Source organism: Musca domestica, unplaced genomic scaffold (assembly GCF_030504385.1).
Source record: "Musca domestica strain aabys unplaced genomic scaffold, Musca_domestica.polishedcontigs.V.1.1 9, whole genome shotgun sequence".
NCBI classification, from domain to species: domain Eukaryota; kingdom Metazoa; phylum Arthropoda; class Insecta; order Diptera; family Muscidae; genus Musca; species Musca domestica.
In genome coordinates this window covers 8,281,691-8,308,220 of record NW_026712435.1, presented here as the reverse complement: position 1 = coordinate 8,308,220, position 26,530 = coordinate 8,281,691, and the positions used below count along the sequence as shown (strand labels likewise).

The 26,530-nt window shown below is 35.2% G+C and overlaps 2 protein-coding genes across 14 annotated transcripts in view; both read left to right on the top strand.

The window, feature by feature from the left end:
* Nucleotides 1-26,530, top strand: part of LOC101900112 (ankyrin-3) — a 156,623-nt gene that overhangs the window by 48,071 nt on the left and 82,022 nt on the right. For all 9 annotated transcript variants that reach the window (XM_059131863.1, XM_059131859.1, XM_059131860.1 and 6 more), the window contains 5 exons: nucleotides 138-297; nucleotides 382-1,220; nucleotides 1,293-3,473; nucleotides 3,561-3,665; nucleotides 6,355-6,435. In XM_059131863.1, the coding sequence (XP_058987846.1) occupies nucleotides 138-297; nucleotides 382-1,220; nucleotides 1,293-3,473; nucleotides 3,561-3,665; nucleotides 6,355-6,435 (3,366 nt within the window). The remainder of the gene's footprint in view (nucleotides 1-137; nucleotides 298-381; nucleotides 1,221-1,292; nucleotides 3,474-3,560; nucleotides 3,666-6,354; nucleotides 6,436-26,530) is intronic.
* The window catches only part of LOC109612511 (uncharacterized), a 102,198-nt gene continuing 82,022 nt past the window's right edge, over nucleotides 6,355-26,530 (top strand). For 3 of the 5 annotated variants that reach the window (XM_059131875.1, XM_059131874.1, XM_059131870.1), the window contains exon 1: nucleotides 14,052-14,314. The gene's annotated coding sequence lies outside the window, so the exon portion shown is untranslated. Of the gene's footprint in view, nucleotides 6,436-14,051; nucleotides 14,315-26,530 lie in introns of those variants that run through there. The other 2 variants (XM_059131872.1, XM_059131873.1) reach the window with 2 other exon arrangements.

Genomic DNA, 26,530 nt, shown 5'->3' with positions numbered 1-26,530 from the left:
TACCTTAAGACCATTGCCATTGACACACCACTAATGTTTTGTATTTTTCTTTTGCCTTGATCGTTTTCTCTCTGTCTTTCTCTTCTCTTTCTCTTTTCGTTCGTCTGTATTGGCTCGTTTGGTTTGATCTGCAATAGGTGGTCCTTCGCGGGCTCAATGGGAAGACGTCACTGGCTCGACTCCATTAACATTTGTCAACGATTGCGTTTCGTTCACCACCACCGTATCGGCTAGATTTTGGCTTATGGATTGTCGTAACATTAGTGAGGCCACTAAAATGGCTACTGAATTATACAAGTATGCAACATTTTATACAAATAAATAATAGTAAGACACGTTCACTTAACATAACTCCCCTTCTCCCATATTGCATCCTAATAGGGAAGTCATTCATGTACCTTTCATAGCTAAATTTGTAGTGTTTGCCAAAAAAGTCGAACCATACGAAGCCCGCCTGCGCGTCTTCTGTATGACGGACGACCGCGAGGACAAGACACTGGAGAAGATGGAACTGTACACGCAGGTGGCCAAGAGTCGAGATGTGGAAGTGCTCGAAGGCAAGCCCCAGTACATTGAGATGGCCGGCAATTTGGTGCCGGTGACAAAATCGGGCGAACAACTACAGTTGCCATTTAAAGCATTCCGAGAGAACCGACTTCCATTTACGGTGCGGGTGAAAGACCAGCACGCCGATATTGTGGGACGTACACTGTTCATGAAGGAGCCGAAGGTTGCCAAGGGAGAGCCGCCGCAACAGCCCATCTGTATTCTGAATATTGTGTTGCCGGAGGCTGTCATACCTGATTCGGTTACGGCATTCTCAGACAAAGTCACGCCCACGTACCGCAGTTCGCTGCTGAACTTCAGCAAGCATCAGAACGATCACTACATCGGGGACATACGTATCGTGGACCTGTCGAATCTCCTGGGCAAGGACTGGATACAGCTTGCCACCGAAATAGGCATATCGACCGAGGAGATTGACGAAATCATCAACCAGAACACGGACAGTATTGCTCGACAGGCTCAAAGTATGATTCGCCTGTACAAGGACAAGCCCAATTACGATTTGCCAGCTCTGGAACAAGCTCTCAAAAACATCGGACGTGACGACATAATGAGCAAATGCAAGAGCGGAAGACTTTCGCATTCGCGCGACTTTGATGAAACCGATATCATGAAAAATTCAGAGTCCGTGGAGGAGCTTGTCCGACAAGAAAGTAAGTACCCATGCATAGTGTAAATAACTCGCATGTCCTTTTTAATGGTAAATTTAATTTTCAATATTCTAGGCAAGCGGATACAGCAAATCCATGAGCGCGAGGAAATCAAATACTCGGCCGAGGAGAAAGAAATCGAAGAATCAGAGTCGGACGAGGAATGTGTGAAGCGTTCGGTCGCTGAGAGGCGCGATAAGATTGTGAAACGGTTGTCGGTGGAACGACAAATTCCCGCCTCATCCCAGAAAAAAGAAATTTCCCGCGAAATAACCGAAATCAAACGAAAAAGCTTGATCGACGACAAGAAGGCCATCCATGAGTCGGAAATAATGATGCAGTTGCCTGCCGACAATATCGTGAAGTCTGCCGTCGTTCCCGAACAGGTAATCAAAATGAAAATGGGCAAGAAGGATTCGTGCGAAGTGAGCAAGAGCGATTTTGACAAGGAGCTAACGCACAAATTCAAAACATCCAGTCGTAGTTCCGAGGAGGAAGACGATACGTCGAGTGCGGCGAAATCTCTGAGCAGTCACGAGGAGGTGGACAATTCAAAAATCGTCAAAGATATCAGCAGTGTTGAAAAGCCAAGCAAAATCATTGATTCGTTGAAGTCGGAGCAGCCATCGCTGGCCTCCGGTACCAAACAATTAACACAAGACTTTTTAGCATTTGAAAAATTCACCCAATTGCCATCACAGCAAACCACCGCAGTGCCTGAAAAATTCGTCGGAGAGGTTAAGGATAAGTCGCAGGAGGTAGTACAAACCGCGCACGAAATTGTGAGCGAGACCGTGGAAACAGCGTCAAAGAAAGTAGAAAATATTATTTCAGCATTTGAGACTAAAAAACCTGAAAACGGTTTAGCTGAACCTCTCGCTACGAAGTCAACTTCCAAGATCATAGATGAGACGGCGGAACGCATACAAGACTCCATAATTGCCGACCAAAAGAGTGCAGCCGATGCCGTTAAAAGCTTCTCTGAAACCAAAGTCGACGAAACAAAAGAATTTCTCTTGACCGAAAGCGAATCTGTAAAGGATAAAATAAAAGCTTTCACTGAACCTAAAATTGCCGAGGCCAAGGACACTTCGTCTCAATTTGCCCAAGGTGTAGGCAAGGCAAAGGAATTTATCGAAAACGAATCTTCAAGTGCCGCCGAATCTGTGAAAAGTGGTGCTAGCCAAGTGCAGGACAAATTAAGCGCTGGTTTCGATAAACTGGGCCAAATGTTTGCCGGTGCAAAAAAGACCGTCGAATCTGAGGTGAAAGAAACTTCAGAAACTATAGAAACAAAAGCTAATGAGACTAAATCTGAAACCAAAGAAAAAATCGAGCAAGGTATTGCCGGTACAAAGGACTTCATTGTTACCGAAACGAAAACTGTTACTGAAACGATAAAAACATTTTCCGAACCCGTAAAAATAGAAGAAAAACTAACAGAAGCAAAGGACTCGGTGAAAACAGAAGCCAACAATGTAGCTGATGCTATCAAATCGTTTACTGATAAGGCAGGTGCTGCCATTGACGGGGTGCAATCAAAGATTAAAAAGGAACAAGTTGTTGCCTCGGACAAAATTGACCAGACCATAGCCGATTTTGAGGCCAAAAAGGTAACATACGAATTTCGAGGTCTCGAGCCTAAGGTAACACCAACCACCACCAGCTTAGAACAAGAACCAACAAGCGTTCCTGAGGCTGCGCCTAGAAAAACTGTGTCTACTCTCGACGATTCCCGGGAAAAACTAGAAGAAATGAAATCAATTGTAGCCGACGCCAGGAAACTAACACGCGATTTCTTATCCATGGAACAGGAATCTCAGTTGCCCAAGCCACGATCAGACATAGTGGAAGAAACCAAACAAATTGAAAAAACAACGGTTGAGACCATTACATTCCCACCAGTGGTGGAGACCACAATAAAGGAAGGCAACGATTTATTAATGAAGGGTAGTGAAACACTCCACACAGCAAAACAACAAATTGACAAACATGTTGACGAAGCCAAACAGATTGTGGACGATGGCATTGAAATCGCTGCCCCCATTACCAAGCCCGAAATCACCACTAGCTCTGTCAAGACCCTAACACAAGATTTCCTTAGCTTCGAACAAGCCGGCCCAATGCACGTCACATCTAGCAGCGAACCACGTAAATCGTTGACAGATGCCGAGTTTTGCAAATCAGTCGAGGAGACCATTACCAAGAAAATGAGTGAAGGTTTAATAGAAATCTCGGAACAGCTTAAACTGGAAGGTGAGTATTACGAACTGAAAAGTGGATACCTAATTCATTACCTCGCCTCTACCCCCTTACTATTATAATTATTATTTTTATTTTCAGAGAGCGATATTCCACATTCGCAAACACCACCACCAACCCCTATTGAAACGAAAAACGAAAAAAGTGAATATGCCGAAGGAACACAGAAAGCAACAATTGACGAAGGTGAACATAAGTAAAATTCAAATACATAACAATTTGTGTGTCCATCACACTTAGCTAAATAAAATGAAACGCCAATGCAATACTATTAAAAAAATATTAAACTAAAAGGAATTCTCGACAACAATAGATTCGTCTCTCGTTATCAATCTCCTTGGAGGAAGAGGAGAAGGTTTTGATTATTGTTAACATTTTTAATTTATTTCAATTTGCTATATAAAACAGTATTTGTGATAACCGAGAGACGAATAGTACCGTGTACGGGGTAAGCTGTGCATATTTATACAATTTTCAGTTCTGTTCTAAGTTTATAAAGTTCAACACACAGCCAGGCCTACAGTGCATTGAATTTAACATTACAATGGTGTTGAGATGTTTTTGGCACACAAAATAAAAATGATTGTGAATAATATACATACATATAAAAAATATCGAAAATAAATATTCAATAATGTGTCGATGTAAACAAATGTTATGCACATTTTTCTTTACTTTTATTTTTTTTGTGTTTTTATTTTTATTTTATTTTTTGGTTTAGTTTGTTTTCAACATGATTGAGAGTGGTTAGGTCTTTGGGTGTCTTTAACATTCAGACTCTGCTGACATTGTTGCCTGATATATAATTTTTCATATATATAGAATATAGAACAGAAGAAGCATGACGAAGGAAAGGTGTTTGTAATATTCTGGGTTCAAGTAAACCAAGCCTAAGTCTCTGATCAATATGTTTTATTTATTTTTTATTGTGTTTTTATTGATATTGTTACGATGTTATATGACATTGTCAGTGTTGAAATTGCAGGGTAATTCCTTTTGCTTCACGCACATTTTTCATTTTGTGAATTTTTACACGAGTTTCGATTACTGACTGGCCCTTTTATAAAAATATTAAGAGACATTTTTCTCATACAAATACTTTCTGAATAGAAGAGTTATTAATTTTCAGTGTACTATTAAAAACTTAGCAAAACTGTGAAACTTGCTGGTTTCAATAGTGTCTTTTTTTTCTGTTACTATTTTGACAACATTGGCATAGTTTAGAATGTGGACAATTAAATACAATAATATTTTTTTAATTGTTTGATTTTATCAGATGAAGTCATAGTTTTTACTTTAATATAGACAAATAAACTGAAATTGAGGCCCTCTATGAAATAAGTCTGTTTTTACCCAGGTCATTTATTGGTCCAAAAATTCCAACTAAGAAATGGCTATCAGCTGTATAAGTTAATTGTCATAACCCAATATACCGAAAAAGCTTGAGAATAATATTACAATAAGCTTATGAATAGAATTTATCTGACAATTTTCACAAAAAATCAAAACAAATTTGTCAACAAAGGACAGATTTGAGAAGAGTTTGTGCAACACAAGTGTTTCTCAAACATTTTTGAAAAATGTTTGTGACAAAATATTTTTATAATATTATTCTCAAGCTGTATTATATTTCTGGTATGTTGGGTAACTTCATGATTTCCTTTGTGCGTGCATTCACTTGATAGATTGTATTTTCAACTGTAATGACTGAGTAGAGTGATATCCATACATGAAGGTAAGGTGATTGTCCTGTTGAATTACAATTCCAATTTAGAGCTAAAAAATACTAAGATGTCCGATAAAGTCTTACCAATAACAACAAATATAACGACTCTTTGCTCAAAATTCTCTTTGGTTTTCCATAAAAATATAAAAAATGCTGAATACAAAATTTTTAAATGATTTTTCAATTAAGTTTTTATTAAATTGTTTTTGTTTGAGTATAAAATATCGACAAAAATCTTTAAATTTAAGTCCGATAACTGAATAGTAGTGGCGGTAATAGAATTTAATTTGTTAAGTATATCGATCTAAATAATGTTAAAAAAGATGGGACTCATGTAGTTATTCAGTAACATATTGACATATAAAATAGTTGACTAGTTTTTTTTCAATACGCGCGCGACAACGCTTCAACTTTAGATATGCATGTAAGCCAATAGTGGATTTTCTCGCATTCATCTAATTTCCGGGTATAAAAATCAGCATGTTGGAGGTCTTCAAGAATTTAATTTTGTGTTTTAATAGAATCTAAATTATGTTGCATACATTTAGGCTCAACAAATAATTAACGCCAATCCACAATAGTATTTGTATGTTGAACATATTTTAGGGCATAGACAAGACATTGCCAGTCATTAAAAATTATCAATACCTTACTCTAATAAAATCAACTCATGGGCGATATATTAAGTAGGATGAAACACAAACTCAAGTGTGTCTCTGGTAGAGGAGTACGTCCCATTCAAAACCAATCGTTTTCTAATTATATGTTAAATGACTTTTAAAACATAAATTTGACAACTACTGTGCTCCCTGCACATAACCACAATATGAATTCTTTAAAAAATCTGATATGTATAATGTTAATTTTAAGGTATTGTATTAGATACTTGCAGTTTTTTAGAAAGATTTAGTATTGTATACAAATGTGAATATATTAAGGTTAGTCACGGCATTATTTCCATTCGTATTAGTAAAAAAATACTCTGAACTAAGTTGGTAAATATCATTTTTTGAGAAGAAATCCACACAAAAAATATTCCGTACAAGTGGCTACCCTTAATGTAGATACATTTATAGATTTTTAGAATACGACAGCATGACATTCAAGTCACTCATACCATGTCATATTGTATATTTTCCTCCATTGCAGATAATCTGATAGATACAGTGAAAACTTTACACAAAACAACTGAATCGACATTTGAACGCATAACTACCATTTCGACTACTGGTAAGTGGATTTGAACATTTTGCAATCTCTAGTTTCTAGCTATGGAATACAACATGAAACTTTATTTCAGTATTTGTACTTATGTATTCTTAAGTATTTAAATGTTTTCTGTTTGCCACATTTTATCAACCTATCAGATGAACTAAAAATTATCACATTCTTAATTTTTCTTTGGCAATGTAGAACGTTTATCCATTTTCATTTTCCCGTTTTAGTTTGGTTTTTGGTTATTCGTCTTTCGTTTCGTTTTCTGTTCGTTTGGTGATTTGATTAGTTCACTTGTTTTTTGTTTCTGGTTTTATTTTCAGTTTGTGTCAAATTAGTTTACGTTATGTTATCCTTTTGTTTGAGTTGAAACAGAAATGTCCAAAGGCTTATTTGTGTGTATTTGCAAACATCCATGATATCATTTGAATAGTAACCTAGTTATGGTACATATTTAGAAATCTACAACAACAACAACCAAAATAACCAACTTTACAAGTTTACAATAACTTAAACCATCCATCTAGCTGTTCATTTTTTGTGTATATCTTAATGAAAATTTCGCGTTAAACTGAAATATATACCTACACACGTACATACATTTGTATGTATGTGTGCATGCAAATTTTGAAATGTAAAAGAAGAAATGTTCTTTTTTAACATGCATATATATGGAGCTTGAAATGTATTAGTGGCGGGCAGAGTGGTCAGGTCCGACGTCATCTATTATTTATCATCCACCTACCACACCACTCACCATCGATGTGTCGTCATAACGCCTACATGTAAATAGATTTTTGGGGCACATTTCAATTGGATTAGAGTTGTCACCGAAAGGGCAAGTAGAATTATCAGGATATGTGGTCCGTCGTTCGGTGTCTGTTATGTCAGAGGGTTGGTCGTTTGTGGGGAAGTGGGTGATTGAATCGTAAACTTTGTTTAAGTCACAAGCGCGGGATTTGGATAAAGTTGCATTAAGTATATTAGAACAATAACCACCAAAACTGAAATTAAAATATTCGGCCTTTACTCGGGAAATAAATAACAAGTTTCAGCTTCTTTTCTTCAAAATACTGAATATCAGGAGAGACTTTGAATTTTGCGATTAATTTACTCTGTTGTCATTTGTAAATACTATGATCTTGTAGTACAAAAAAAGCAATTAAATTAATAATTAAAAATATGAAGACTGTAGCTAATACTGGATTCATATGGAAATTGGAGAAAATCGACTAATAAAATTAAAATTTCCAGGCTATTCTATAGTACAGTGCTGGGTTTTTACAAAGAACGAAATGCAGAAAAGGATGAAAAAGATGTTCTGAATTACTTTGCATTTTTGGTTTCCCATCAGCAGAGCTTGCAATCGTCATTGGATTTTAAAAAGTCTTCGCCGTACGAGTTGTTTTTAAATAACTAACCTGAAGAGAATATGCCAAGACAAAATCCGAAACCATGGTTCATTCAAGTTGAGCTATGAATTAAGGAAATGCATTGAAAATGGGAACCGATCAAAGTTCCACGCATATAACTATTAAGCGATATTTTTGTCGCGGTAGTACCTATAACGAACTCCAAACAACAAGTTCAAGACAATTCTGTTGAAACATGTAGTTAAAAGCATTATAATACCGATTATGGGGGCTATACGAAGGCGTGGATCTGTACAAATAACATTTTCTGTCATAGAAGATAGTACCCACAACGAACTCCTAATACCAAATTAGAAACAGTACCGGTGAAAAGTGTGACACAAGTCATCAAAATACCGAATATCTGGTTGTACAGTAATATGGGGACTATACATAATGGAAAAACAAACTGTCAATTCAGGTTTAAATTGTTGATAAAACAACCAAAAAAACTTTAATCTACAGGTACAGTTATAAGGGGGCTATATCAAAACTATATACACTGGTGGCCAAAACTAAAGCAACTTAAATCGCAAAGACAATAAATGTCCTGTAACTTTTACAAAAATAAACAAATCATAATTATTTTTCCAGTTTTAAATGAGGAGTTTAATTCACTTTTAAGAAACTAAAAATAAAAATACAAAAATAATTTTGAACGAAAAATAATATGTGGAAAACTAAAATGATCCAATTTTTGCTTGGTCAAAACTAAAGCAACTTTTGATTTTTTATTTAAAAATAATTAAATTTTGGCTAGTAGTCGATAGCATAACCATTATTTTTGATATCAGCCGCACACCTGACACGAGGCATTGAATCTATAACACGCTCAATTTGATCCTTGGGTGTGCTTTCCCAGGCACCCAGAATTCTTTAGAAAACGTTGTGCTTATTTATTTCCGAATCTCTGTTGATCTTCCTATCTACGATACTCCAAAGGTTTTCTATGGAGTTTAGGTCAGGTGATTGTGCCGGCCATAAAAAAACATGAATTTTTGACTCCCGCAACCAATATTTGACAAGTTTTGATACAAGTTTGGGATCATTGTCATGCTGAAACACCCAAATCAGCCGAATATTTTACTCAGCGTAAGGGAACAACGTGATGTCCAACACATCTTTGTAAACAAACCGATCCACAACGTTCTTTATTTTATGGATAGGCCCAAGTGCATAGAAAGAAAAATAGCGCCACGCCATTTTTGACCCTCCCTCATGCTTCACTGTACCTTTGCAACACTGCGGCTTGAGTCCTTCATTTTTTGGTCTTCTCACCGTAAAATTTTTCACGTCTGAGCCTTTAATATTAAACGTAGACTCATCCCAGAAATAATGTTTTTTCCATTGAGCTTGATTCCACTTAATATTATCGTTTCCGAAAGCCTTTTTGATTTTTTCAGATAAAAATGGTTTTTTGATGTCTTACGGACATACAGACCAGCTGCCACTACTCGTCTACGCACTGATCTCGAGCTTATATCCAATGATTGCTCTCTCACCAATCCAGTTGAACTCTTAAATAGTTGTTTTTTATTTCTCTCACAATTTGTGGGTCAGTACGGGCTGAAGTTTTTCAGGACCTTCATCCGTTATAGACTGTTACTATTGATCCAGTTTCAAAAAACCGACTTAGTATACAGAAATAAATATGAAATCACATAAATATTTATGAAATATTTCTCGGAAATCATTTTCTGTGATATATTGTTTTGATAGTCACTGATAATTTGCTGTTTTATTCAGGTACTGTATTTGCTTCTAGCCATTTTTAAAATTTGGGCAGTACTTAAAAAACGAAAAGAAAAACACATACTGTTGTAAAAAACTTCTCAAAAAGGATTTATGACAAGCGAAATTGTCGAAGGAAGCAAAAAGCGATAAATATCACAGTAAAAACAACAGAAATTGCAGCGATTATATGAATGTATAACAGAGTTGCTTTTGTTTTGTCCACGCCAAAATCGGGTTAATTGACTTTACCAAACATTATTTTTTATATAAAAATGAATTTTGGTTTTATGTTTTAGGGTTTTAAAAAGTGAATAAAATACCCAATTTAAAACAAGAAAAACTTTGCCATTTTCTTAATTTTTGAAAAAGTTACAGGGCATTCATTCTCCTTGTAATTTCAGTTGCTTTAGTTTTGGCCACCAGTGTATATATCTATGTAGTCAATTTTCAATACCAAAAGTTCTACCTAAAACACATCTGAGTTAAATTTTATCAATTTGCTTCATTTCGGTTGGAAGCTACAGTCATTTCCACTGACGGACGGACTGACATCGCTAAATCGACCTAGAATATAAAATCTACTATCGACCTATATATAAAAATAACTTCGGTGCCCTAACAATTTAAATGCCAACACTGTTCTCTTATTAAGGTGAAACTCAGCACGTTTGAAAATGTGTCTCGATGCAACCGTTCCGAAGTATATTTTACAGGATATAACAGTTCCAAATGTCAAATCGGTTGTAGAATGTCCTCCAAATGCCATATAACTATATAACGGTATCTTGAAAAGTGACCATTAATTCCTTTTGTTCCCCTTCATTCATTTGAAGTGCGCTACATTTCAGTGTGGGGTATGATGACGTAATTGGGTAACGCTGACAAAACGAATCATAACGATCACGAAATTAATTACGATATGAAGATTAATTTGAAATTAATGGTTCCGGTTTAGATATATTGCTCAGGCTTCGAGGTCGAGGGCCAAATCAGCAAAGACACTAAACTTTTCTCTGAGTGTTGCTGGTATTTTTGGAATTACGTACTTAAAGTACTTCTATAGCTAACATTTTGACATTTTTGTAATGCGAATTATTCCATTCAAATTCGAATTGTTCCATACGTAATTCATATTTTTCTATTTGTAATTCGAATTATTCTATTTGTAATTTGGTACAAAAGTCGTGGAGAAAGCTCTGAAACTTGGTACTTTACTTCCAACAATTGTTTTTTATTGTACTAAAATTCTAAAATACTACATAGGACATTTATTAGGTGAACCAAGTCATGGTGCTCAAAGCCTGTTGCCAAAGATGAACTAGAAGCTAAAACTAACCTATTTTCTCATAGACAACAGGTTTGTAATGTTCGAAATCAGTTCTTTATTAGATAATGACTAGTGTTGTTGTTATTGTCTGATCCGGATTAACTTTTGCTTGTTGTTTTGTTTTGTTTCTGTTGTAAGGTATTTCAACAGCCTTGCTGTTGCAGACGCCGAGTGAACATACACTCATATTCACACACTGTACTAAGTATATGCCAGTGTTACCGCAATTTATCGATGCTTTTTGGGTCGAAATTGTAAAATACGAATTTATTTTCTAAAACGACACGCTTCAATTTTATGCGTGACAGACACACCCAAATGACAATGAAGAAATATCACATTTTCTTGAAAGCCGATTTTTCTTTTTCTAGACACTCTTAGTATAGGCACAAACCACTTGCTCAGAATGCATTTTGACTAGTATTTACCATTTTGGGGCTTTGACGACATGTTCAAGAGATACACATATAAGTGTTAATGCTTTTTTAATTGCATTAAAAGAAAGAGCCGACGTTCCTAGTCAAAGTTATGACCGCGATGATGCACAGTCCAATTTATTTAAACCGTTCTGTAATCTCAACTTATGAACTATAACTGCAACATAATGTTCAATTATTTTTTTTAGAGAAAAGTTGAATGTATGTTGAATGTACTTCTCCATAATGCGTCTTGCTTAATTTGGAGAGAATGGACTGCACCTTTTTTCACGACTTGAAACTACGTAGCCGAATTCTTTCCTCGCTAATAGATTTATTTTATATTCATGAAGTGAACGCTATTAGCACAAATAACTTATGAAAGATGACCACGAATTTTAAAAACACTGTAAACAGGGTGTGATAAAAACTGCAACAATGTCAAACGCCATGATTTTTTTTTAATTGTATGAAATGAAAGAAAAAATGTCGGAAATAGCATCAAATGTTCGAATAAGTTTAGATTTGTTCGAATTGGTCACCTTTGGCACGAATTATGGCCTTCAAAGCGCTTGCTTGAGGTGATCGACACTTTAGTCCAACGGATTGATATCCGGAGATTTTGGTGGTGGCCATTGTGCGCTGGAAATGAAGCGAGGAACCTCATTTAATGGAATGTCCAAGATCTGCGGGCAAAATATTTGCGTGCCCAAAGCTTTAATACACCCTCTAGAATATTATCGCGATAATATTCGGTATTTATTCTGTTGCCACGGTCGATTAATACGAGCGGAGAGCGACCATCGGCTGTTATGGCGGCCCACACCATCACCATGGCCGGCGCTTGAGTTCTGGTGGCCAACCGAAGGTGCACATTTTCAGCAGACCTCTTTGGCAAGTAAATGCGATAATTTTGTTTGTTTACAAACTGCTGGACAACGAATGTTTTCTTATCGGAGAAAACTAAATTCGGAAGTTCACCACTTTCGGCCTAGCGAAGCAACCCTTTAGCTCTTTTGAGTCTTTTTTCTTTCTGTTGCGGTGTAAGTTCTTGCACTTTTTGGAATTTCAATGGCTTTATCCCGAGCTCGAATGAAATATTGCGATATGTTCAGTTCACGAGCCATTTTTCTGCCACTGCGACGCGGATTTTGATCAAGTCGCTTCTTTACTTTTCGAACCATTTCTGCTGATGTTGCTGTTTTCTTCCGTCCACTTACTTGGCGTCGGGACGGGCGATGGTACGAGACACAAAAGATTTATTCACATTTAAATGCTGGAGTGCTCTAACGATAGCCACTTGTAGTTTTCCAGCCAATAATAAGAAATCACACTATCGCGCTTGATTTCCATAACGAATAACTTTTTTTGGAAAATTCTCACCAAAATGCTTTTGTAAGCAATATAATGAGCTGTCATTGGAATAATTTTAACAGCTGTCGGACGATTGGCTTAGAAATGACAGCAGTCTGAAGTTGTTGCAGTTGTTTCATCTCACTCTGTATTATCATTAAACCTAGACAGATGAAATACAATTTTTCTATAAAAATCCCTTAAAGCTACCCTTTGAGGTTTCTCATAAAGAATCCAAAACTATTTTGAATGCATAGTTCATACATTTAGATAACAGTTCAATTTCTTGCCGCATCTATTTCTGTCGTTGAATAACAATTAAAATGGTCAAAATATAGAATAAAAAGGTATTTTTTAGTTTTAATACCCTCAGATTTACAGATACAGAAGAGAGGGTACATATAATTTGATACGGATAAAACGCGCTTCATCGAAATAATGGTTTTAGACCCGAAGTCTAATTCGAAGATGGGAAGTATTGGTCCACTTCTTCCGGTGCTTCCTCTACAGAGGACCAACATTTTGAATAACAATTCTCATAATATTTTAGCCTATTTTAGGGCAAGTACAACTCCTTCCGGTGGTTCCTGTACGGAGGAACTGTCAACAAGTCGTAGAGTGAGATATACCCTCCTAAAACAATTATTGCCAATAGACAATCTTTGGTTAATGGTTAAAATGGCTTAGTGGAATATTGCGAGTATGCAGACGGGTTTGCACCATAAAATGGACTTAACAAAAACCTTTCATTCCAAATGTTTTTCACCGTTTTACAGTTGGATTTTGGTCGATTTCCCATATAGTAATACGTTTGTTATGATTGAAGGCGATGGCTTCGGGTTGTATTCTGATCATTAGATAACAATACAAATCACATTTTCAATTCATTGTCGTACAACGTGCAGAGATATATGTCTATGTTATTATCAGAACGCTTTTGTATGATAACACTTTTTTGTAATAAAGGTGCTATTGAGTTGTCATAATCTTGAAATGCATGGAATCATGGCGGTCGCCGAGCGGTTGATGAGTCCTCATTAGAATCATCCAAATGGATTCCTTTAAACTTTATATAAACAAACGTTGTTTTTATAAAAATAACAATAAAGGGATTAAGCCTGACTATTTTGCAACAATAAAGTTTGCGAAGCTACGGATTGTAGGCGGTTAGTCATTTTTAAATTTCTTTCCTTGCCCAGTGTACATATTGCAGGAGATTTAGACATTTCTAAACTACGCCTCATTAAAGACATTGGCAACCGTGGGCGACAGACAATTGAAATCGAATTCAGGGTCATGCCTTTTTGCCTCTCCCACCCAGTACTTAATTTAATTTGTTGGCGAGACTCACATTTCAAAACCTCTCGTAGTGATTAGCTATTTCGTTATGTTTTGTCTTTTGTTTTTGTTACGCGATTCAGTCGGTCGGCTGGAAACGTGCGTCCTCAGAAACTTGTGTCGTTTGTAAACTTTTGATTTTTTAACGGAGAATATTGGAACAAAAAGCGAAAAATATTTTTAATTTTCAACTCAAAATTCCCAAATACCTACGTATATATACTGAAGAAAGTACAGAGTTCAATTAGTTCAAAATCATAAGAATTGTATGTAAATTATAAAATAAAACACAAAATTGAAACGACAACGCAACGGTAAGTTTTTATTGATTGATTTATTGTGGAAGCCGAGCAGACAACAAGCGGTTAATATGGGTCGCTCAGCTATCTATAAAGATGTTGTGTGTATGAAACTTCCAACCTCTCTCTCCCACTCACTCAATTTCTTTTTCGTTTCGTTTGTATGAATATTTATAAATGTTTTCAATAATAATTAAATTGTGTTTTTCATAGAAAACAGGGTACGAAATAAAAAAATAATATATTCAGTATTTTCGTTTGAATAAAATCCAATATTCGTTGTGTCTAACTTTTCAGTGTGTGTAACAGATGTTGCTGAGACAGTGACATTCTGTAGCAAGGACGATTTTTAATATTCCATTTTCATTTAGGTTCATCTGTTCTAAAGTTTATTTTAGAAATGTCGAGACATAGCACACAAGAATTACAACAGGAAATCTTCGATTCATGATTTGTATTCAAAATTAACGTTGTAGTTTAAAAACTAAAATATTTTCATAGTTATGTCGACTTATCAGTCATTGGAAGTTTGTTACAATGTCTTCATTAATTTCACTTCTTGGAATAGGCTTCTCTACACTTAGGGAAGCACAAAATGGTTACTTCTTATATCAAGCGATGATTCTAACATACAGGGTGAGATAAAAAATGCAACAAAGTCAAATGCCAAAACTTTTACATTTTTTTAAATTTTATTGAATAAAAGCAAAAAATGTCGGAAATAGTACCAAATTTTAGAATAAGTTTAGATTTGTTCGAATTGATCATCATTGGCACGAATTATGGCCTTCAAACGGCCAATGAAACCATTACACGCTTCCCGAATGTTGCTCTGCGGTATTTTGACCCATTCCCGGCGAAGCGCTTGCTTGGTATTTTTTAGTGCCAATCTTGCTTTCCAAAATACTCCAGACAAAATAGTCCAACGGATTGGACTACTTTTTTTCTGGAAAATTCTCACCAAAATGCTTTTGTACGCTTGTAAACAATATACTGAGCTGTCACTGGAATAATTTTAACAGCTGTTGGACGAGTTGCCTAGAAATGAGAAAACAGGGTACGAAATAAAAAAATAATATATTCAGTATTTTCGTTTGAATAAAATCCAATATTCGTTGTGTCTAACTTTTCAGTGTGTGTAACAGATGTTGCTGAGACAGTGACATTCTGTAGCAAGGACGATTTTTAATATTCCATTTTCATTTAGGTTCATCTGTTCTAAAGTTTATTTTAGAAATGTCGAGACATAGCACACAAGAATTACAACAGGAAATCTTCGATTCATGATTTGTATTCAAAATTAACGTTGTAGTTTAAAAACTAAAATATTTTCATAGTTATGTCGACTTATCAGTCATTGGAAGTTTGTTACAATGTCTTCATTAATTTCACTTCTTGGAATAGGCTTCTCTACACTTAGGGAAGCACAAAATGGTTACTTCTTATATCAAGCGATGATTCTAACATACAGGGTGAGATAAAAAATGCAACAAAGTCAAATGCCAAAACTTTTACATTTTTTTAAATTTTATTGAATAAAAGCAAAAAATGTCGGAAATAGTACCAAATTTTAGAATAAGTTTAGATTTGTTCGAATTGATCATCATTGGCACGAATTATGGCCTTCAAACGGCCAATGAAACCATTACACGCTTCCCGAATGTTGCTCTGCGGTATTTTGACCCATTCCCGGCGAAGCGCTTGCTTGGTATTTTTTAGTGCCAATCTTGCTTTCCAAAATACTCCAGACAAAATAGTCCAACGGATTGGACTACTTTTTTTCTGGAAAATTCTCACCAAAATGCTTTTGTACGCTTGTAAACAATATACTGAGCTGTCACTGGAATAATTTTAACAGCTGTTGGACGAGTTGCCTAGAAATGACAGCATTCTGAAGTTGGTTGCAGTTTTTTCATCTCACCCTGTATTGTAAACATTTCATTTCCACGCTTCAACGGCGTGCGGAATCTATTACGGTAACCTTTTTGTACCTTTGTGTAGACTAATACAGAATTTACTCAGTCAATTGAATTATGGGAAAAAACACGACTTTTTGTTTTTTTTTTTTTTTGCAGAAAAACAACCGATTTTTCATCTGGCTAAAATTATTTAGACACGACACAAAAAAGTTTAAATTTATACTTTTCATATTAAAAAAAAAAAGATTTTGCTTAAACGTCTGATAAAACCCAACTTTATAGTACATATATCTTCTGGCCAATACCAGTAAAGGTGTAGTTACACAGGCTTGAAGGCATAGCTAGGCATATTTTGTGACATTTCATAAAGGGATTACAGAGCCGCACTAAAAACCTGCCGTCAGTTGTCATTATAATTTGACATTAATATGCCTAGTCATGACTTCAAGCTTTTTATGAACTTGCACCTTAAGTTCTCAGTTGTAGAATTAAAAAAGTATCTTCCAAATCTCTCTCTCTTAAACTACAGCTTTGAGTACACCAGCATAATCCAGTGACTGTTGCAGAAAGACTCTTTCATAGTTTAAGGATAGTTTGACGCAGTACAGAGGTCAAATTCCCGACGAATTTCGGTCGAAATTTTTGCTTAATTAAATTGAAATTTTCAATAGAAAATACTAGATGTGAAAATTACAAATGGGTACAAGTTGGGGTTTAATGGTCAAAATTCGAATACATAATTTTCTTATAGATTAAAATTTTAAGAAGGCAAAAACAGCCTTATTCGTTCCAGAACTGGAAGAATGTAAAACATTTTACTACGCTAATAGATTTTTTTCTTTATAATATCGAAAAAATTGCAAAAATAGTACATTCTTGAAGGTTCTGGAAAATGGCAATTGTTAACTTCTTGATAACTTTAGTATCCTTTTTTTTAGATTTATATGCATACAAAGTATTTCAATACACTTGGTGTCCAACAAAATGAAAATTACATAAAGACTTTCGAATTTTGATTGTGAAACTATTTAAAATTAGTTGAAGTTAGGCGCATTACCGCATATGATTAATCTTATTTAGGTTGAAAGTGTCTCTCGCCCTCACTTATTTTTGGATTATGGATCAATTTTTTTAATTCTTTTCTACACACACACACACACATATTCAGTTGCGATTTGTGAGAAATCGACAGGCCTTAAAGACAACATGATTGGGAACAAAACAGCAAAAAACCAAATGCAAAAAAAATCTTTAATAATCAAATCAGCGAGGAAAGGACAAACACCAAATATAAATATATGACACAAGGTACCCTTAAGAAATTTGTGAAAAGTCAATCATGCTAACAACTATGATCGTTATTGAATGCTTATTAGGTTTTAATTTGTATGTATCTAAATCTCTTTTTAAATCTTATTACATTCTTATGACTTTGAGAAGGCTTCGTGTTAATTTACATCGACGTCTGAATTATGCGTTTAACGAAGAAACGTATAGTCAGTGGCTTGGTAGAAGACTATAGGTAGATGCATTGACACAGCTGCTGGGACAATGAACTGTCAAACCAATTTTGGAATTGAAAATGTTGAATGAAAAATTATTTAAATTTGTAAAAATTGTTGAAAAACACGAATTATAATAACCTCCGAATGACGTCGTATAAGAAAACATATAAAAATCTATTTATATTCGACAAAACATTTAAATTTTTTTGACATATCAATGCTCCCAAGGGTTGATGCATCTACCTGTATTCTTCTGCCATGGTCAGTAGCATTATTAAAACATGTTCGGTTTAATAATAATCCGGGGAAACTTAGATATGGAAGTTATAGCTATATGTGAATCAAGTGGGTCCAAGTACGGCCGAATTTATTTTAGTTGGAGGTAGAACGATCTTAATTTCAACCTATTTGGACAAACGTATCATGTTTTTATTTGCATCATCTACATCCGATTCGAAGGAAATATATGTGGGTGCTGCATCTAAATCTATAACGAATCCGATAAAATTGTGCAATGGCAGACTAGAAATGCCTGTGCCCAAAATATGTGCTATGCAGTGAAAAGAAACGCTTGTGAAATAGATATGATTGCACAAAGGAAAACCGACGAAGTCATGGAAAAATGGATTAAAGAAAATTCGTGTGTCGTGCTGATTAAAAATCAATTGAAAATTCCCAAGTACCGAAATCTAAGGTTTTATGAGTGGAAATAAAATGTGAAAATTACAGAAACAATAATAATGTGTAAATAAAAAATTTAGGCTTTTCTCTAAACCCATATTTGGTAGAAAAACTATAAAATCAGGTGTCCGACAGAACATTTAATGAACTTTATTCACTTGTTAATAGAAACGAACTAGTTATTTTCGTTGTGGAGTATATTATAGCTAGTTTTTCATTATCTTTCGATAGTCTGAGTACACGTTTTTATATTTTAATTTGACTGGTACTTTGATAAAAGGCACTCCTTGGAATGAGTTGTATGTGGTAGGACATGTAGTTACATGTTTCTGTAATATTTTACAATCGAAAAGAAAGCCGTCCAAACTTTAGAATCCAGGTTTTAGGTTTTTTATGACTCCATTTGAACTGCTTCAATATAGACAGTAACATACACTGCATCGCTGCGATTCTTTACAAATTACTTTAATAACTTTTTAATTTTATATATGTCATTAAACGGCCAATGAAACCGTCACACACTGCCCGAATGTTGTTCTGCGGTATTTTGGCTCATTCCCGGCGAAGCGCTTGCTTCGACAACTTGAAATCGACACTTTGGAATTTTTGCTTTCCAAAATACTCCAGACACAATAGTCCAACGGATTGGTATCCGGAGATTTTTGTGGCCATTGTGCGCTGGAAATAAAGCGAGGAACCTCAGTTTGTTACCATTCTTGGGTGGCGCGTACTGAGTGCGATGGTGCTAAGTCCTGTTGGAATGTCCAAGGTCTGCGGCCAAAATGTTTGGCTGCTCCTCCAGAATATTTTCGCGATAATATTCGGCATTTATTCTGATGCCACGGTCGATTAATACAAGCGGAGAGCGCCCATCGGCTGTTATGGCGGCCCACACCATCACCATGGCCGGCGCTTGAGTTCTGGTGGCCAACCGAAGGTGTACATTTTAAGCTGACTTCTTTGGGAAGGAAACACGATCATTTTGTTTACAAACTGCTGGACAACGAATGTTTTCTCATCGAAGAAAACCAAATTCGGCATTTCACCACGTTTGGCCAAGCGAAGCAACTCTTTAGCTCTTTTGAGTCTATTTTCTTTCTGTTGCGGTGTAAGTTCTTGCCCTTTTTCCAATTTCAATGACTTTACCCCGAGCTCATTTTTCAATATTTGCCGAATGGAATATTGCGATATGTTCAGCTCACGAGCCATTTTTCGGCCCTGCGACGCGGATTTCGATCAAGTCGCTTCTTTACTTTTCGAACCATTTCTGCTGATGTTGCTGTTTTCTTCCGCCCACTTCCTTAACGTCGGGCTACGCTACCAGTTCACGGTAACGAGCGATGGTACGAGACACTAAAGATTTATTCACATTTAAATGCTGAATTGCTCTAACGATAGCCACTTGTAGTTTTCCAGCCAATATAAAGAAATCACACTATCGCTCTTGAATTCCATAACGAATAACTTTTTTTCTTGAAAATGCTCACCAAAATACCTTTGTACGCTTGTAAACAATATAATTACCTGTCACGGGAATACTAAAAGCTGTCGGACGAGTGGTTTAGAAATGACAGCAGTCTGAAATTGGTCGCTTTTTTATCTTACATTGTAGAACGATCCTAAATTAAACCTTTGACACTAGGGCGTTTATATTGAAATCGAATTTATAAAGTGTTCAATATGAGAAATTTTATTTTGTTTTTATCTGGCCGATTCAGGTTAAGCATTGATGAACATTTCCGAAAAGAGAAAGAAAAGAACATCATTCCAAATAAGTTATGTAACTTTTTTGTTGTTTTTTTCCCATCAGCATACTGAAAAAGGCCCTATGTTTTTTAAACTTAATTTAGTCAATTTTAGTCCTACCATCCTACCCTTTATATATCATTTTTTCTGGAAGTGGAGTTATAACATATTTCTTAACGTCGGTGACATTGTTCCTTAGTAGGACGAATTGTTGATGGCCATTGCCCAAATTCATTCTGCAAGTACACAGGTCTTTCAAAGCATAGTCGTCCTTTACAAAATATAAATATATAAAAAAAATATTTAATTACTTTAGTAATTATATTGAGCTGTTATACCATTCGATGACTTGATTTTATATATGAATTTATGTATGTAACTTTCAGATGAGTATGTATTTTCGTTTGACAGCAAATTTTATTAAGATAAACACTTGCCAAAGTAACAATGATGCTATTGTAATTAAGTTTTGTCCCCATAAGATTTCTTCGGGCCCAGTTTCATTGTCGATATTAAACTCTGTGTATGTGTACGTATTTATCTATAACATAGATTAATGTTGTGTTTGTGTACATATACATGTATCTATTTGGACCTGCACATAAATAACCCCATAGCCATGTATTTTAGAAATAAATCCGGAAAAGGGCTAGTGCTTAAGTCGTATGGACTGAAGTTTAAAAAACATTGGGACCTTGTGTATATATGGTATTGCTGTCAAATCTCTAGAAAGCGTAGTTCAGCTTAACATGGTTTAACAAAACGAATATAAGGCTATGTTTACATTGAAACTCTTTCCGTGATAATAGATCAATCATGATATTAACGTGTGCAATATTTTTTTGTATGCTGATTTCATGGTACAAGCAAAGCCAAATTCGGCCGTTGACCAGTTTCGGCCAAGCGAAGCAACTCTTTAGCTGTTTTGAGTCTATTTTCCTTCTGTTGCGGTTTAAGTTCTTGCACTTTTTGGAATTTCAATGGCTTTACCCCGAGCTCCTTTTTTTAATATTTGCTGAATGGAATATTGCCATATATTCAGCTCGCGAGCCATTTTTCGGTCACTCCGACGCGGGTTTCGATCAAGTCGCTTCTTTACTTTTCGAACCATTTCTGCTGATGTTGCTGTTTTCTTCCGTCCACTTACTTGACGTCGGGACGAGCGATGGTACGAGACCCAAAAGATTTATTCACACTTAAATGCTGGAGTGCTCTAACGATAACCACTTGGTTGGTGGCTTTCCAGCCAAATATAAAGAAATCACACTATCACGCTTGAATTCCATCACGAATAACTTTTTGTCTGGAAAAATTCTCACCAAAATGCTTTTGTACGCTTGTAAACAATATAATGAGCTGTCACTGAAATAATCTTAACAGCTGTCGGAGTGTTTTAGAAATGACAGCAGTGTGAAGTTCGTTGCAGTTTTTTCATCTCACCCTGTAATGATGTGATATTAGCGGTTAGAATGGAATGATAGGAAGAAAGACACCATGACAAACTCATCTTTATGCGACGTATTTCGCCTTAGGTTACGGTGTAGTACTAATGTTTGAACTAATTTATGCAAATTTTCACTAAAGTTAAGACACCGCCGATTGCTGTAAGAATTTTAGTCGCAGTTCAAATGAAGCCAGTTTTATAAAAACAACAAAGTGTCAAACATGTTGTAGTTATTAAATTACACATTAATGGGACCAATTGCATATGTGTGTATATGCCAAACAGACAGCAATTAATATGATTTCACAAAAGATTAAATGCGATAATGACGGTCAATGTAAACATAGTCTTATAGGCATTGTAAATGGTTTCTCCTGTCTTACGTCACATTTGGCAAATCCAAATAGAATTGCCAACAACTGCCAATGCGAGTACTTTTTCATTTTTACTCTTTAATATCTCTGTCTTCTTCAAACAGAAACTTTCCTCAAGTAAACTGGTCTAATCGAAATTGGATCAAATAAATAAAAACAAAACACTGACATATTTAACAAAAACTATATTTTCAATAAAATTTTGTAACTTACAACAGCAGGCGATTGTGCTGTGCTAGCCATCCGGACCAGTTAACAAAATTAGCCACAATAACATCAGTGTTCTCTCTCATTCCAAGCTACAAAAACTACAACAAAATCATTTCATAACTTGCAACTGCATTCGATTTAAATTTATTTATTTTCCGTTTCTCTTTTTGTTTACGTTTTGTTGGTTTCGTGGAAATTGGCATTGTTTTTGTATGGTTTTTAATATTTTAGAAGCTTTTTTCCTATTATTTTGAAACTTCTTCTTCTACTTTGTCATAGATTTGAATGGCTTTTAAAAATATTGAACGTCATAACACTGAATAAAAAAGAATGTATGCTATATGAAAGCGTAAAAATAGAATTTTCGAAAACTTATGGATGTGAATGTTTTCATTTCTTTCTTTCTTTAAGATATGAGAAATACTAATAATACATTCTCATTAACGGCGTATGTTTGTATGTGATAATGAATGTTGATTTCAATCTTTAAAAACATTAATGAAAAAAAAAATCAAAACGTTTAGAATGTGTGATAGAGTTCTGAGGCCATGAAATTTCTCTTTAAACTCAAAAAAAAAAAGAGGTCGCCCCTTTAAAAATGTATTTCTTGTCAAGAAAAGTATTCTGTGTTTGGCTACGGTGTAGAATACAGCACATACATCTAATACGTCGCCCACTAAATGACCGAACTCTCAAGATTTCGATGATGATATGAGGCTTGCTTCCTTCGGGTCCCATAAGTTTTCAAATTAAATGTTGTTTTTGAATATCATCGGAGGTGAAGTTCGTGAACTTTCACATGACTTAAAACAGACATTGTGACATTCATAGTTAGGGTCATTTCCTTTCTCTGTTGTCTACAAGTTAATTGAAAATTTAATGTGGCAGGAAAACATACGTTTTCAACTTGTTGCCTCAAAGCAATTAATTGTTAAAGTTAGGCCGAAAGGAATTGAAGATTGTGTAAAATAAAAGAAACTAATTTATTTTTTATTTTCTTTTTCCAATTTATATTGTTATTTTTCATTTTTAAATTTGTTCTCGCCTCATCTATTAATTCATTCACCTACATTTAATCGAATGCCGAAATTGAGATAGAATTGCCAGATTTCCTTGCGATTCAGCTTTGTTTAGGTGAGCAAATCAGATGCATGGGGTAGTCTCATCAACGCTCATGACCGTATGAATATATAATTTTGTAAAAAACGAACTTAAAATTTTAAATCTCAAATGCTACTTTTCATTGAAGAAATTGTTCAAAATCTGAGAGCGCTTCTGACAATGTAAATACGAGGTTTGTTGATAAAGTATTGCAAATTCGATTCCTTTAAATATCTACCTTTAATCGGGGTTTCATCTCGTTGAACCTTTGCATGACGTTGCCCTTTGAGGGTTATTTATTTATTTATTTATTACGGTGTTTTTTGTTGGTCGTAGAACCCGTTGGCAAGATCTCAATATCGACGACGTCCCATTCAACTGAAAGCAAATTTTACTCAAATGATGAAATTCAAGCGAAAAGAATACAGATCTCTTGCAGGTCATATGATCATAGGTTTCTTGCAGAATATATTCAGAGATGTGTAATATCAATCAACCCCTTCAAAAGTTCAAAATTTTAGTTAAAAAAAAATCGTATATTTATCAAAACGAGTACCCGATTATACTTCAAAATTAAATTCGGTGCGAAATTGATTCCTTCATGTAACTCCACCACAAAAGGCACAATTTTTGGCAGCAAAAAGATTTGCTAATGTTTTCGTGTTGCGATTTTTAGATTAATTAAATCATGTTTTAGATTGATTATTATAGATCAATTATAGGGGTTTAGGTCTTCAGTGTATACATATCTTTATAGCTTTTGGTGAGAAAGGTACATCCAAGTCTGAAAGAATGCAGGTTTGCGTATTAGATACACACGCACAAGGCCCATTAAACAGGTCCCGTAATACTGTCATACGTTGAACTCACAATTCCATGCATTTTGACAATACGAATGATATCAGCTGGTTTAATCGGGACCTAATAGATATGATATGCACACGCATATACCTAGGCATATGTTTCATTCAACATTTTCAATTCTAAAAAATCGGTTTGACAGTTCATTGTCCCCGCAGCTGTGTCGATGCATCTACCTGTATTCTTCTACCATGCATACACATATGTACAGGGTGAGATGAAAAAACTTGCAACAAAGTCAAACGCCATAATTTTCACATTTTTTTAAATTTTATTGAATGAAAGCAAAAAATATCAGAAATGGCGTTCGATATTAGAATTAGTTTAGATTTGTTCGAATTGGTCACCTTTGGCCCGAATTATGGCCTTCAAACGGCCAATGAAACCGTCACACGCTGCTCGAATGTTGCTCTGTGAGGTAAGGTGATCGTCACTTTGGTATTTTTTAGTGCCAACCTTGCTTTCCAAAATACTCCAGACACAATAGTCCAACTCTTTAGATGTTTTGAGTTTATTTTCTTTCTGTTGCGGTGTAAGTTCTTGCACTTTTTGAAATTTCAATGGCTTTACCCCGAGCTCATTTTATATTCAGCTCACGAGACATATTTCGGCCACTGCGACGCGGGTTTCGATGAAGTCGCTTCTTTACTTTTCGAACCATTTCTGCTGATGTTGCTGTTTTCTTCCGTCCACTTTCATGACGTCGGGACGAGCGTTGGTACGAGATTAAAAAGATTATTCACATTTAAATGCTGGAGTGCCCTAACGATAACCAATTGTCGTTTGCCAGCCAAATATAAAGGAATCACACTATCACTATATATAAGAATCACACTATCATTCTCACCAAAATGATTTTGTACGCTTGTAAACAATATAATGAGGTATCACTGGACTAATTTTATCAACTGTCGGACGAGTGGCTAGAAATGACAGCAGTTTGAAGTTAGTATAGATCCACATCAAAGTAGGTCGTTATTATAGGAGAGTGTAACCATCATTATATGGACAATATCTATAGATGTATATGTGGATCTATAGATCTATATAGATCCAAAGCCTGCTTTACACCAACGTATAAATTACGCATTTTACGAAAACATGTCCGTTTTTTATTATATCATTAAATGCGTTACATACATATCAATCACATACAAACATACATTAAAGTCTGCACACAACGTTCATCGCCCAAGGAAGGAAGGAAGGGTATACTAAGTTATATATTCAGGCTTTCATATGGCATACCTACTTAAAACAATAACATGTCACATTCGTATCTATCTATCTCAGCTATGCACAGTTTTCTACGCGTATATTTGTATTGAACATCCAGCTTGTCAAATGTTACCCAAAATACCTAGACAATTTTCAGAAAAATAAAAATATTCATATTTTTGTGTATTGAGCCTCATATACCCGATGTACACATATAAATGTGCTGACAATTTGGTAAGCTGGACGTCCATTACACATACGTCGTCCACGCATTGTATAAAACTAACCTTGAAGAGTCGCTTTTTAACCAAAATTAAAAAAAAAAACTAATTATTTTAAATTGGCCAAGACACAGCCTAAATAAGCTTTTTTGTTTTTGGAAAACAGTAATCATGTATGTGTGTATGCATGTAGAATGTATCATACTTGTGTATGAGAACACGGATGTGCAATTGAATTTAGGAACACATCCATTGAGAGGTCAAGGAGAAGATCAAGTTCATCGCCCAAGGATGTAGTCATTTATAAATGTATTTCTCTATAAATACAAAACATGTGTGACTATTGTTATATTAAACAGTTCAGAAATTTGTATTTATTGGCATTCGAAAATGAATTGCGTAGCATTCCGTCGCTGTTTAATTGCATTTACTTTACAACATAAAATTGTGTAGAACCACATACTATGGTTTCTGAAGGAATTATTACCAATTTCAATGTGATTTTTTTCCGCAGCGAATGAAATATTTCGCCTTACTTTAAAATGAACAAGACCCACTTCAGTCATTCTTGCATCGGATTTATCAATTTTCTTCCGATTTTTAGTCCAGCTAACAAAATCTTGACTTTTTCAAATTAAAATCTAAACAGTATTTTGGCAGCACAATTGGTAGTCAGTAGGGCTTTCTATGTGACACACATTTAAATTTAAACATAGAAGTCTATATATTCACGGGCATTTGTATTCATATTTAACCTCGCATTTTCACTTTAGTCTGCCTAATTAAACTTCTATTTTGGTTCACACTATAAAGTAGTTGTGTGTGTGTGCGTGTCTGGATTAAAGCCCCTTTGACCATTTGTATGTTCAATCATACTTGTGGGCTACAGATAGTTGGAAATAGAATGATTCTTTGGAAGCAACGCCCCAAAAAATACAAATTTGGCATTAG